The 14190-nt window shown below is 42.4% G+C and overlaps 1 protein-coding gene across 7 annotated transcripts in view; it reads right to left on the reverse strand.

Moving 5' to 3' along the window:
- The window catches only part of SATB2 (SATB homeobox 2), a 367270-nt gene that overhangs the window by 153145 nt on the left and 199935 nt on the right, over nt 1-14190 (reverse strand). For all 7 annotated transcript variants that reach the window (XM_068245088.1, XM_068245087.1, XM_068245086.1 and 4 more), the window contains one exon: nt 6608-6710. In XM_068245088.1, the coding sequence (XP_068101189.1) occupies nt 6608-6710 (103 nt within the window). The remainder of the gene's footprint in view (nt 1-6607; nt 6711-14190) is intronic.

A 14190-nucleotide genomic window follows, 5' to 3' on the forward strand; every position in this document is an offset into this window, starting at 1 on the left:
TACTCCTAACGGAATACCTTGGGGTGTCTTCTTTCTAAAATGGGGTCATTTGTGGGGTTCCTATACTGAACTGGCATTTTAGGGGCCCTAAACCGTGAGGAGTAGTCTGGAAATCAAATTTCGCAAAATGACCTGTGAAATCCTAAAGGTACTCATTGGACTTTGGGCCCTTTAGCGCAGTTAGGGTGCAAAAAAGTGCCACACATGTGGTATTGCCATACTCGGGAGAAGTAGTACAATGTGTTTTGGGGTGTATTTTTACACATACCCATGCTGGGTGGGAGAAATACCTCTGTAAATGACAATCTTTTGATTTTTTTACACACAATTGTCCATTTACAGAGTTATTTCTCCCACCCAGCATGGGTATGTGTAAAAATACACCCCAAAACACATTGTACTACTTCTCCCGAGTACGGCGATACCACATGTGTGGCACTTTTTTGCACCCTAACTGCGCTAAAGGGCCCAAAGTCCAATGAGTACCTTTAGGATTTCACAGGTCATTTTGCGGAATTTGATTTCCAGACTACTCCTCACGGTTTAGGGCCCCTAAAATGCCAGGGCAGTATAGGAACCCCACAAATGACCCCATTTTAGAAAGAAGACACCTCAAGGTATTCCGTTAGGAGTATGGTGAGTTCATAGAAGATTTTATTTTTTGTCACAAGTTAGTGGAAAATGACACTTTGTGAAAAAAACAATAAAAATCAATTTTCCGCTAACTTTTGACAAAAAATAAAATCTTCTATGAACTCACCATACTCCTAACGGAATACCTTGGGGTGTCTTCTTTCTAAAATGGGGTCATTTGTGGGGTTCCTATACTGCCCTGGCATTTTAGGGGCCCTAAACCGTGAGGAGTAGTCTGGAAATCAAATTCCGCAAAATGACTTGTGAAATCCTAAAGGTACTCATTGGACTTTGGGCCCTTTAGCGCAGTTAGGGTGCAAAAAAGTGCCACACATGTGGTATCGCCGTACTCGGGAGAAGTAGTACAATGTGTTTTGGGGTGTATTTTTACACATACCCATGCTGGGTGGGAGAAATAACTCTGTAAATGGACAATTGTGTGTAAAAAAAATGAAAAAATTGTCATTTACAGAGATATTTCTCCCACCCAGCATGGGTATGTGTAAAAATACACCCCAAAACACATTCTACTACTTCTCTTGAGTACGGCAATACCACATGTGTGGCACTTTTTTGCAGCCTAACTGCGCTAAGGGGCCCAAAGTCCAATGAGCACCTTTAGGCTTTACAGGGGTGCTTACAAATTAGCACCCCCCAAAATGCGAGGACAGTAAACACACCCCACAAATGACCCCATTTTGGAAAGTAGTCACTTCAAGGTATTCAGAGAGGGGCATGGTGAGTCCGTGGCAGATTTCATTTTTTTTTGTCGCAAGTTAGAAGAAATGGATTCTTTTTTTTTTTCTTTTTTTTTGTCACAAAGTGTCATTTTCCGCTTACTTGTGACAAAAAATAATATCTTCTATGAACTCACTATGCCTCTCAGTGAATACTTTGGGATGTCTTCTTTCCAAAATGGGGTCATTTGGGGGGTATTTATACTATCCTGGAATTCTAGCCCCTCATGAAACATGACAGGGGGTCAGAAAAGTCATAGATGCTTGAAAATGGCAAAATTCACTTTTTGCACCATAGTTTGTAAACGCTATAACTTTTACCCAAACCAATAAATATACACTGAATGGGTTTTTTTTTATCAAAAACATGTTTGTCCACATTTTTCGCGCTGCATGTATACAGAAATTTTACTTTATTTGAAAATTGTCAGCACAGAAAGTTAAAAAAATCATTTTTTTGCCAAAATTCATGTCTTTTTTGATGAATATAATAAAAAGTAAAAATCGCAGGAGCAATCAAATAGCACCAAAAGAAAGCTTTATTAGTGACAAGAAAAGGAGCCAAAATTCATTTAGGTGGTAGGTTGTATGAGCGAGCAATAAACCGTGAAAGCTGCAGTGGTCTGAATGGAAAAAAAGTGGCCGGTCCTTAAGGGGTAGAAAGACTGTGGTCCTCAAGTGGTTAAAGGGCTTAGATGCTTTCCTTGCATTGAAAGACATCCATGGCTACAATTACTAGGTAAAGCCTAATGATGTTGATCCAGGGATTTTATCTGATTGCCATCTGGAGTCGGGAAAGAATTTTTCCCTTTTGGGGCTAATTGGACCATGCCTTGTAAGGGTTTTTCGCCTTCCTCTGGATCAACAGGGATATGTGAGGGAGCAGGCTGGTGTTGTACTTTATACTGGTTGAACTCGATGGACGTATGTCTTTTTTCAACCAAAATAACTATGTAACTATTTGTGTATTAAATAAAACAGGGCCTGACAATCACATGTGATTGTCATCCTGTGGTATGAAAAGAGACTCGGATCTCATCCTCAAACAATCTGATAAGCCTAGTGTCTGGTACACACAATGAGATTTTCAGGCAGATTTCTTGCCAGATCGATTATTTCCAACATGTCCAATCTGATTTACAATCGATTTTCCATAGACGTGAACAGACAATAGATCGGAAATCAGATCGGACATAATTGATCTGGCAGGAAATCTGGCAGAAAATCTCATTGTGTGTACCTAACATATGGATTCACTGCCAAATGCAAATTTACTGTTGCGTCATTTATTTTTTTCAAAGAATACATGACCAAATGTACTAATCTTTCTTTAATTAATTCAAATAGGATTTCTTCATCTACTTTTATGATAGGTACACACTATGAGATTTTGTGGCTGATTTACTGTCAGATCGATTATTTCCAACATGTACGATCTGCTTTCCAAACAATTTCTGAGCATTTTCCAATCGATTTCTGTTCACTTCAATAGGAAATCGATCGGAAAGTAGATTGGAAAGCAGATCGGACATGTTGGAAATAATCAATCTGACAGTAAATCGGCCAGAAAATCGCATAGTGTGTACCCAGCATTAGGACTTGTTTGAAAAGAGTTCAGAGACTTTCAAACACCACTGTATAAAATGTAGGCAAAAACACATCCAATTTGTTAACTGTTGTCTCTTTGCAGACTCATAAATGTGATAATTCCGGATACCGTAAACAAATAAGGCAGATAGCCAGGTAGTCATTTCCTACAACAAAGGCTGTCTGATATAAGAGTATTTGGAGAACACTATTTCTTTCTCTCCCAATATAAGATCAGAGACAAAAGCAAAGTCTATTTACCTAACTCAAAGTCTCAGACCCTCTCAGCTCACTTGTGTTCATGATTAAACTTAGGAAACAATACAATACAACAAAGTCACTGATCACCTCGCTTAAACTGTCTGCGTACACAGTGTCTGGAAAACACTGTTTAGTTCCCTGAATCAAGGTTGTCTTGTTATAAAGTTAGATGAGTGCTATTTATGACAGTGAAGTGGTATAGTCTGTATTCTTCACTAAAGCTAGGAGATAAATTCAAACAATAAATCAAGTCAATTCTAAACTTAAAGTAAAATACTTTACTATAGTGCATTATAAGAAAAAAAATATTATCCAAAGTTGTAATTTAAATATGGTCTACTGACACTACACCAATGTCATACATTTATACTGACTCTGTGTTTGCAAATAAGCAAAATTTGAACTTCTTACAATTTTAGAGAATCCTAGCTGATTATGAATTGAGGGGTTAGCTGGTCATAACTTAAGGATCTAAGAATTATGCTAGCCTTACATGCATGATTTTAATGCATTTTTCTTATAATTTTAAAATGACTGCAAGAGAACCTAAACTACTGTTTGTTTTGAAATGGTCCACTTATTTAGGTTAGATACAATTTTTCCAGGTCCTATATTTGATGAAATAGCTTGATTTGATCTAAAACAATTACAACTAATTAATAGTTCTAAACTTGCCAGTTAAAATACAGATACGGTCCTTTTCCTATTATAGCTCGAGTACCCACAAATAATGTCAATTGAAACGTGTTTAAAATTGGTTTGCAGGGACGGATCGGGGGGGGGGGGGGGGGGGGGGGGGTGGCAAGCGGGTATCTTGCCCCAGGCGCAGTTTGTTGAATTCTTAAAAAGGCGGCAAAATTTGGATGGGGAATGGCAGTTTATTATTATTATTATTATTATTATTATTATTATTTATTAGATTTATATAGCGCCAACATATTACGCAGCGCTGTTTAGGCGCCAAAACCTGACCTTGCCCCAGGCGCAACTTGGTCTAGATCCGTTCCTGTTGGTTTGCTTGCATGTTAAGTAAATTAGGTTTTTGGGGGTGTTTTTTGTTTTGTTTGCAAACTTGGATCCTGTGATTCTTTATTAGTCATACACCCAAGTCATTTTTGGTAGTGATATCTGAGGCATGTATTAATGCAGATGCATAACTATATCCCTCATGAACCCGTGACCATGGAGATGCCAGGGGGCTGTGAGGACAGCTCCTCCTCTTTACACTCCCTACACTGCTCTCTTTATGTTGGGTCTCCTCTTTATCCTCGTAGCCACTTGCTCTATGCTGCCCTCCTCTGGGCATGACATGCATTGGTAGCCAGGCATGCTGCAAAGTGGGGAAGAGGAAATGGACAACAGCAGGTAATGTACACAGCTCCACAGCTCCACTGAACTCTGCAAGAGGGAAGGGAGGATAAGCAGACTTGCAAAGCCCTTGGGCTCCCAGGGGAAGGGAGAGGTTGTTCGTCTGGGGATCCAGAGTGTTATAGCTACGTCCATGCATGTATGTTTCCCTGTGTGTGTGTGTGTGTGCATTCCTGTGTGTGTGCATTCCTGTGTGTGTGTGTGTGTGTGTGTGTGTGTGTGTGTGCGCGTGTGTATGTGTGCATTCCTGTGTGTTTGTGTGTGTGTGTGTGTGTGTGTGTGCGTGCATCTGCCCACTCGTGCTTGTGTTGTATGTGTGTGTGTGTGTGTGTGTGTGTGTGTGTGTGTGTGTGTGTGTGCATGGTGTGCATGTATGTGTGTTTGCCTGTGTCTTTGCATGTCTGTGTGTGTCTGCACATGAGTCTGATTGCATCTGTGTATGTTTATTCAAGTGTGCACGCATGTGTCTGACCTGTGTGTGTTTGTATGTGTCCTAGTGTGTGCATGTGTGCATCTGTATATGTGTGTCTTAAGATTTTTACTTTAAATCAGATGTAATGACTTCTTTCTAGCTGCCAGAAAAAGATATGAGCATTTTCTGATGAGGAGTAGAGTCTTAATTGTTAATGACATTCCATTTGGGCTTAAAATATGCATGCATTCACCATTAAGTAAGATTTTCTGTGCTAACCTAATAACCAGAATTAAGGATTGTAGCTCTTATTACACATTAGAAAAGGAAGAATGCTATAATATTCTAACCAAAGGAAGACAGCAAAAAACTAAGATATTCTCCAACAAACGAAAACCACACAGTGCTATGCTGTGTTATGAAATGTCATGTTATAATGCTATAGTATAAGCAAAGCTCAAATTTCCACAAAATATGCACATATGTAGACTAATATGTAGTCTGTGTTTTGTTTTATCAATACAGGAGACATCTTGTTGACTTGGAACTGGATTGTATTAATAAAGGAAACATACAATGCCATGTCTGTTCCTCCGAGTGCAATTTTTTGACTATTTATTGTGAATAATTTCATAATTTATAATAATATTGATAATAATAACTATGTCCTAAAAATAGAAAAAGCAATATAAAATTCCTGTCTGAAGTTTGCACTTTATAAGCATTCTCAATGTGAAATAAGCAGTGAGAAAAAATATTGTTATTATATATGGGGCTAAACCACCATAAGTTATCAGACATTAAGGGCTGTTCTCACAAAATTGCGATTTTTTGGGGTGTTATTTTGCCACACTTTTTTCATGATTGCCCCAAAGCACTACATGCATAACTAATGCGATTGTTGCATGATCACAAACACTGCAGTGTGTAGGTATGATTGCTCATATAGGGAGACACTGCACTAGTGATCTGCCAATCACTGGCAATTGCTAATCAAAGCGGAATTAGTCAAGAAATGGTAACGATTTCTCAGGAAAAAGTGTTACACTGCAAATCAAATCAATATTCAGGTTGTGTCCCCACTGGCAAAATACATTCAAATGCATGTACATTTTTTTTTTTAAAGAATAAAGTTATGGGCTTTTGAATAATCGTCTAATAATAATAGTCTATAATCCATATGCATGTGACATATGTATAATGGGATGATACTGGCACATAATATATTTTATTCAAGGAGACACAAGCCATTGTTTCGGGCCATGGAGGTCCCTTCTTCAGGGCAAACAGATCTGTCAAATATATCTGTACAGATTGAAGGAATAACACCATTGCCATGACACTTGGCAGGACGGTCTGTGTTTCATCTAGTGGCCATAGCACACTTTTTATGTTTGTAATGGGCACAGATTAACTTCCCTTCATTTTACTAAATCTCAACATTTGGTCTTACAATCATTTATCTCTAGTGCTCCAATTCATTTTATAATTGCAATTCATATTACATTTTCTAATATGCGATTATTTATTCCATTTAGTTTTAATATAACTGATTATTTTTAAGGTTCTTCTTGATAAATGATTCACCCCCAAAGTTTAAAAAAGTTACCTTTCATCTTCTTGAACTTCTTATACCACCTCCCAAATTCATGGCATTTGGTTGCTGACACATTGGCATAGTATGTGCTGTTTACAATGGAGGAGATCATGCTCTGGAAGAGAGTACAGAAAGGGGAATGTTATTATTAAACACATTACAGGCAAAGGAGCTGATAAACTATTCTCTTAAATGTGAAAAATACTGTTACTGCTGGAATGAAGTACCCTGTGCTATATTTATTATTATTGTTTTTTAGTATTTATATAGCGCCGACATCTTCCACAGCACTGTACAGTAATTGTCCTGTCACTTAACTGTCCCTCAAAGGGGCTCACAATCTAATCCTTACCATAGTCATATGTCTATGTATGTATCATGTAGTGTATGTATCGTGGCCTAGGGCCAATTTGGGGAAAACCATCTGTATGTTTTTTGGATGTGGGAGGAAACTGGAGTGCCCGGAGGAAACCCACACAGACACGGGGAGAATATACAAACTCCTTGCAGATGTTGCCCTGGCTGCGATTCAAACTGGGAATCCAGTGCTGCACGGCAATAGCGCTAACCACTACGCCACCGTGCTAGTATATTTGTGTATTTCACTTAAAAAAGTAAGAATTAATTAAAATAATCTTGTAAAATATGAAGTTTTATCTTGCTAGGTCATCTTAAAATACAATTTATAGGGAGATTTTCCCAAGGTTTCCTTACTGAAAAGGCACCGGCTTACTGAACAGGAAGATCCTGGTTTCCTGTGTCAGAGGCAGAGCCCTTAACCAGTACACTATCCAGCCACAAGCACACTATCCAGCCACTGCATATGGTTGTCTGCTTTGAGAATTATTTATTACTAAACAAAATAAGCTGGATTTTTTTTATGTGAAGTAGCATAATTTTGGCGCCTGTTTTCAACCGAGTAAGTATCTACTGAAGTCTAAAAAGTCTGAACATCCTAAGCTACTAATAATTAAAATAACACAAAATAGAAGTAATTAATTTTCATCCTCACTCATTTCAAACAAGATTTATATAATTTATACTGAACATGGACCACTTTTTCAGACCCTTTCATACATTGTAATTTTCCTCCTACTGTATGTAGAGCCATATTACATTCAAGTTAATGTGCCACAAAGCTAGGTTTAACCTTCAGTTCTGATGCAGTTCAAATCTTTAATTCTAAAGTCCTAAGAAAACGTGTGCATCTGCAGCGATAGTTGTTTAACCATTCAGTGACAATTTCTAAGAAAAACTAGACCTGTTGGTGTAAAGTGACATCTTTAATTGCGTCAAGCCAAACATTGCATTAACTAGGTGGTCTCTTCCCTCTCTCAGTAGACTACCAACTATATTATAACATAGTAAAAAGTCCCAAAATACTTTATTTTAGAGATGAGTAGCAGTGGTAACATGACCACTGTTTTGTTGTAGTCGTGCAACCCTAGTTTGGCTCCGCTTGGCAGGCTTAGAAAGGTGCACTGTACAAACTCTACTACTTTTACTGGCCACAACACACTCCACTGAACACTACAGACCTGCCACCACTGGCCTGCAACAGTGTAGTCCAGTGGCTAGTAAACCACCCTTCTGATCAAGTCATGGAGGGGGCTACATGCTTTCTGCAGCCCTCTCCCATAACTTTATTAGTGGGGTGGTGACTAGCCGCTGGGCCACACTGTCCCCACCCAGAAAATAGCACCACATGGGGATGGAGAGGGGAATCCCTAGAGTTCAACAACAATCAAATGACCATGGTTGAGCACATTAAAAATTAAGGTGTTTTGGCCCTTTATTATCTGTCATTTCTGATACTCTATGGTGGTTGTCAATGAGGATAGTATCTAGCTACTTACTGTAAATGTTTGGCTGGACAGTGGCATTAATTCCAATGGGAGAATCTAAAACTGTTTCTCATTTGAATGTTCTTTTCAAAATCCTTTTCAAAAAGTAAAGCACCAAAGCTAGGCTGGCTGTAATAGACAAATCTTAACTTTAGTTTCTGAATTCAAACTTGTTGCTGCTTCTTGATAATACTCATCACAATGAAGGAGTACAAAGTAAACGATGGGGTCTAGCAAAGTTTGACTTCAGAAAATGAAGGTGAGATTTGAATTCTACTAAACCTCAAATTGCAGAAATTACAAAGGTAGTAAAGGGTAAATGGCTCTCTGTGTGCTATAGTACATTTAAGTTAAATGAACTTACTTGCTGCGCCCCCCAATGTTTTCCTAAGTCACAAGATTATATAAAATATATCAAGATCCTGAACCCTCTCAAACAAAAGTCCAGACTAAGGGCTGGTTCACACGGGCGTCTGCTGAGCTTTTGCTTGGCATTGCGTTCAAACGCCAGCGTTTAAAAGCTAGCGTTTAAAAGCTAGCTTTTGAAAGCTTTTGAAAAGCATTCAAGGCTAGCAGTTCTGGTCTCTGCTATTGTTTCCTCGCGTTTACTGCCTCTGAAAGCAGCATGTTGCTTTTGAGACTAGACGCAACGCTGAGATCTACGGCCAGGCTTTCATGAAAGCCTGCAAAAGCCAGCTCTAAACGCTCCCATTCACTTGCATGGGATGGCAGTAGATCCCAAAAAACGCTGCGTCTGAAACGCTGCGTTAAACGCCACAAAAACGCCCGTCTGAACCAGCCCTAAAACGTCTTTCCAGCAATAAAAAGCTCGATCACCTCGCAACACCTGTGAGGTGATCGAGCGGTATGCCGTGAATACACCAAGAGGAGAGGCACACCGAGCACAGCAGTCTTACCGCTGTGACACGCTATCTATTCCCCTAAGGGGATTTTGTAAGTACCTAGAGGGCGCGAGAGGCCCAGTGTGGTTTTAAATTCATTATGCATGTTGCGCAATGAAAGTTTTTACTTTTTATTGAGGAATAAACGGAACTGGTATTTATGGCATTTGGATGTGGATCATTGAAGTACCCAGTGCACCACATATTGAGCGATCTTTTCACCTGTGAATTGGTGGTTACAATCTGGTGAGCCGCTTTTATACTAGAGGTGGTGGAACCACGAGTGGACACTTGTTATCACTTGCACGCTGGATGTGTGATATAGTTCAACAGTATTGTCAGTAATAACAGGATTACACTATGTATAGTTTGTTTTTAGGTATGGAAGCGTGCAGTGGATCACAGTGAATTTAAAGTCCATTTAAGTTATTTGTTACATAAATAGTTAATAGTAATAATCAATTTCTCCTGTACACAAAATCTGTGGAGAAGTAAATGATTGATTTATCAGGTGAATGATTTGGAAGTCTCTAACTGCCACATGACAGTCATGTGATCATATTTCACTTTTGCTTTCTGTGTGAGTTGATCATGACCAGCCAATCACAGAAGTACAAACCGATCACCTGATATATAAATTGTCTTTGTAAATTTTCAGAGGTCAGTATACATTTTTTCTCTGCATCCTTTTCTTTCAGATGTGGCCCAAAGTTCTGTATGTAGTTAAAGGACATTAAATCGTCCATTTGTGTTTTCTTCTTGACTTTCTGAGCATGTTCAAGGCAAAAATATAAAGGAAAGATGTAACTGCCTTTGATGCTCAGTGCATTCGTCACTGACTGCATACCATGATACACAAATTCCATGGCTGAGGAGAATTTATCACTGCTATAGTTAATCTTTCCTCCTTGTGTAAAGGAGAAGAGTTTTAAAAGTCCATGGGGACAGATAATCCTGTAAACACACTGGGCACCAGAGCAGTGCATTTCAGAGTAAATCCTTCAGCTAAACATCTCTGCCTTCATGATGTTTATATCATTTTAAATTCTCTCTGTCCTGGGGTCCCAGTCATTAGAAATGACATATGGAAAGACACACACATTAGGGACAATGGACAAGAACAATGATGATTTAGGAAGCACAACCTAAAAGGTAAGATTAGAAGCCCTGCCATGAATAATCCCATTAATGCTTCTCAGATGTTTCAGTTCAGCTTCCAACTGCAACAAGACCACACAGCCAAAAGCATGGGAACGTACGTGCCGCTATCCCAAGTACAACGCTTAGCCTAATAAGGAAAATTAATATCAGTTATAGGAACGTGTCATTAGCACCTGTGCTGAAATTCACTAAGCCGAGAATGATTTAACCCTCGATGTGCATTCTGCCATCTGTAAGACAATAGGGCTGCCAAATTCTGCCAAATAAACAATGTTCTCTGTGGTTTGTTTTACTACTTTAATGGAAAGCATTTTACTTTGTACTTGACATTTTAGATGCATTTGGGACCTTTTTGTTTTTAAAAGAAACCTCCATCTTTTTGGGAAGGAAATGAAGATGTAAACAATATTCAACCAGCATAAGGATATATATCCTACTGTGTAGCACAACGAATAATTTTGGATAAGACGGCCATTTTGTTGCCAGAGTGTCTGAATTGCTGCCATATTCGGAACAAACTGATTCATGTGAAACCTTGACCATAATGCATGAAGATTAACCACTTCCCGACCGCCCACTACACAGGGGCGGCGGGGAAGTGGAGCCCTGCAGGACGGCCTCACCCACAGAGGCGGCAGTCCATTTAAGGGCATGGGCGGAGCGATCGCGTCATCCGTGACGCGATCCTCCGCCCGGGATCGAAGCACGGGCATTTTGTCTCCGCTCGCCGGCCACTTAGCAGAGCCGGCGAGCGGAGGAATCCGCAGGATCCACCAATCAGGGAGTATAAGGCACTTTGTTAGGTAAACAAAGTGCCTTATACGTGCTTCCTCCTCGCCTCGTGGTCTCATTGTTCCAGAGACCACCAGCGAGGAGGAAGCACTTTGTAAGTGACACTGCACGCAGCTTGATTTTGCCCACAGCCTCCCTGATCACCCACCCCAGGCCTCATACCCCCCCTGATCACCCCAGCAGACCCCTGCCCAGCACCCTTGCACCCCTGCAAAACCCCCACCCCCCCCACCTGCCACTAACTAGCGACGCTGCCCCTTAGTTTAGGTCCCTAACTGCCTCCTAGTCACCCCTGATCCCCCCTCCCTACCTTTAGATCACCCCCACACCCCATCCCAGACTACCCCCCTGTATACTGTATACATTTGTATACAGCTACATTACCCTCTGATCCCCCTCTGATCCCCCTCTGATCACCTGTCTATCACCTGTCCATCAGCCCTCAGCACCCCCACCCATCAGAGCAGACCCTAACTGCCCCGCGGGGGTAACCGATCACCTGCCCAGGCCCTCGATTGCCCTCGTACCCCCCTTCTGATTACATCCCCTGCTGTTTGTTTACATCTGTCCTCCCCAGCAATCACTAACTGATCTTTGATCAGTAACCCCCTGTGTCTGCCTCTCATCAGATCAGGACTCAGTCTGCCCCGTGCAGGCTCCTGATCAACCCCCCATCCCCTCAAATCGCCCTCAGACCCCCCCCCCCTAATCACCGTCCAAGTGCATTGTATTTGACTGTGCTGCGCTTGTATTCGATTGTGCTGCGCTTGTATTCAATTGTGGTGTAATTGTATTTGATTGTCCCGTGATCGGCTTCGATTGCCCCGTGATTGTTTGATTGCCTGAGACCCCACTTCCCGCCACACCCAACCCCACCCTCCCCCCCCACCACACCCAACCCCCCCCCCCCCCCACCACCACCACCTCCAACCACCACCTTCCGAGTGCATCAGATTTGCTTGTGCTGTGATTGGAGTCGATTGTGCTGTAATTGTATTTGATTGTCCCGTGATCTACTTCGATTGCCCCGTGATTGTTTGATTGCCTGAGACCCCACTTCCCGCCACACCCAATCCCACCCTCCCCCATCACCTTCCGAGTGCATCAGATTTGATTGGGCTGTGATTGGAGTCGATTGTGCTGTAATTGTATTTGATTGTCCCGTGATCGGCTTCGATTGCCCCGTGATTGTTTGACTGCCTGAGACCCCACTTCCCGCCACACCCAATCCCACCCTCCCCCATCACCTTCCGAGTGCATCAGATTTGATTGGGCTGTGATTGGAGTCGATTGTGCTGTAATTGTATTTGATTGTCCCGTGATCGGCTTCGATTGCCCCGTGATTGTTTGATTGCCTGAGACCCCACTTCCCGCCACACCCAACCCCACCCTCCCCCCCACCACACCCAACCCCACCCCCCCACCACCTCCAACCACCACCTTCCGAGTGCATCAGATTTGCTTGTGCTGTGATTGGAGTCGATTGTGCTGTAATTGTATTTGATTGTCCCGTGATCGGCTTCGATTGCCCCGTGATTGTTTGATTGCCTGAGACCCCACTTCCCGCCACACCCAATCCCACCCTCCCCCCATCACCTTCTGAGTGCATCAGATCTGCTTGTGCTGTGATTGGAGTCGATTGTGCTGTAATTGGATTTGATTGTCCCGTGATTGTTTGATTGCCTCTGAGACCCCACTTCCCACCAACCCCAATACCTCTCAAATACTCCCTTTTTGCTAGGTAGGTGCTCTTTTTTTCTGGGTAGTCTCGGAGGAAAACCCCATAAATTTAGCAATCCAAAATGGCAAGAAGGGGGCTTTCCGATGACGAGGTATACAGGTACATGGACCAGTCGGATGAGTTCTTTTGGGAAGAATCATCCGTCGAATCTTCCGGGTCCGATTTTGAACCTGTAGAAAGCAGTGGTTCCCTGACCGATACTGATGACGAGGCTATGGTCCCGGCTAGAGCCAGGCGTACCAGACCCCAAGTCGTTAGACCGCAGGTGGCGCAGGATCCGCCTCAAGGGCAGCAGGGTGGTGCTAGCGCTGTTGATAGTTTTCTTGGTGAGGCAGGCACCAGCAGCGCAGCATCTCCTGGACTTAGTGCCAGTGCTTCCGTAGACCCTGACGAAGTGGTGAGCGTCAGCATGGAAGTTGAAACTGGTACGGTGGCAAGTGCAGTAGTACCCCCGTCGCAGCCACCAAGAAGAAGACGGGCCCGTAGTACCCATAGACTCCCAGAGGTGCTGGCACAACCAGATTGGCAATTCCCTGATTCCGCCGCACCCGTAGTGCCCCCTTTCACCGCCCAGTCTGGAGTCCAGGTGGCGACAGCTCATCTAGGAACGGCCCTAGACTTTTTGCAGCTGTTCATCACCCAGGTTCTCTTGGACTTAATTGTGGTTGAGACCAACCGTAAAGCCACACAATTCATCACCGAGCACCCGGAGAGCATGTATGCCCAGCCTTTCGGGTGGAAACCAGTCCAAGTTTCCGACATTAAAATCTTTTTGGCCCTTATCCTTCACTTGGGACTAATGAAACAGAATGTACTGCGGTCGTATTGGTCTACGAACCCAGTAAATCATGTTCCCTTGTACCCTGCTGCCATGTCCAGGACACGATTTGAGTCCATCCTGCGCTTCCTGCACTTCAACGACGACAAAACCTGTCATGAAAAGGGCCACCCTGCTTATGACCGGCTCCACAAAATTCGGCCCCTCATAGACCACCTGTCATCAACATTTGCAGATGCTTATATCCCTGAACAGAACATCTGCGTAGACGAGTCCCTCTTACGCTTTACCGGGCGCCTTGGCATCAAACAGTACATCCCAAGCAAGCGCGCCCGGTATGGGGTGAAACTGTATAAGCTCTGTGAAAGGGCCACAGG

The sequence above is a fragment of the Hyperolius riggenbachi genome, chromosome 7 (genome assembly GCF_040937935.1).
Source record: "Hyperolius riggenbachi isolate aHypRig1 chromosome 7, aHypRig1.pri, whole genome shotgun sequence".
Lineage (NCBI taxonomy): Eukaryota > Metazoa > Chordata > Amphibia > Anura > Hyperoliidae > Hyperolius > Hyperolius riggenbachi.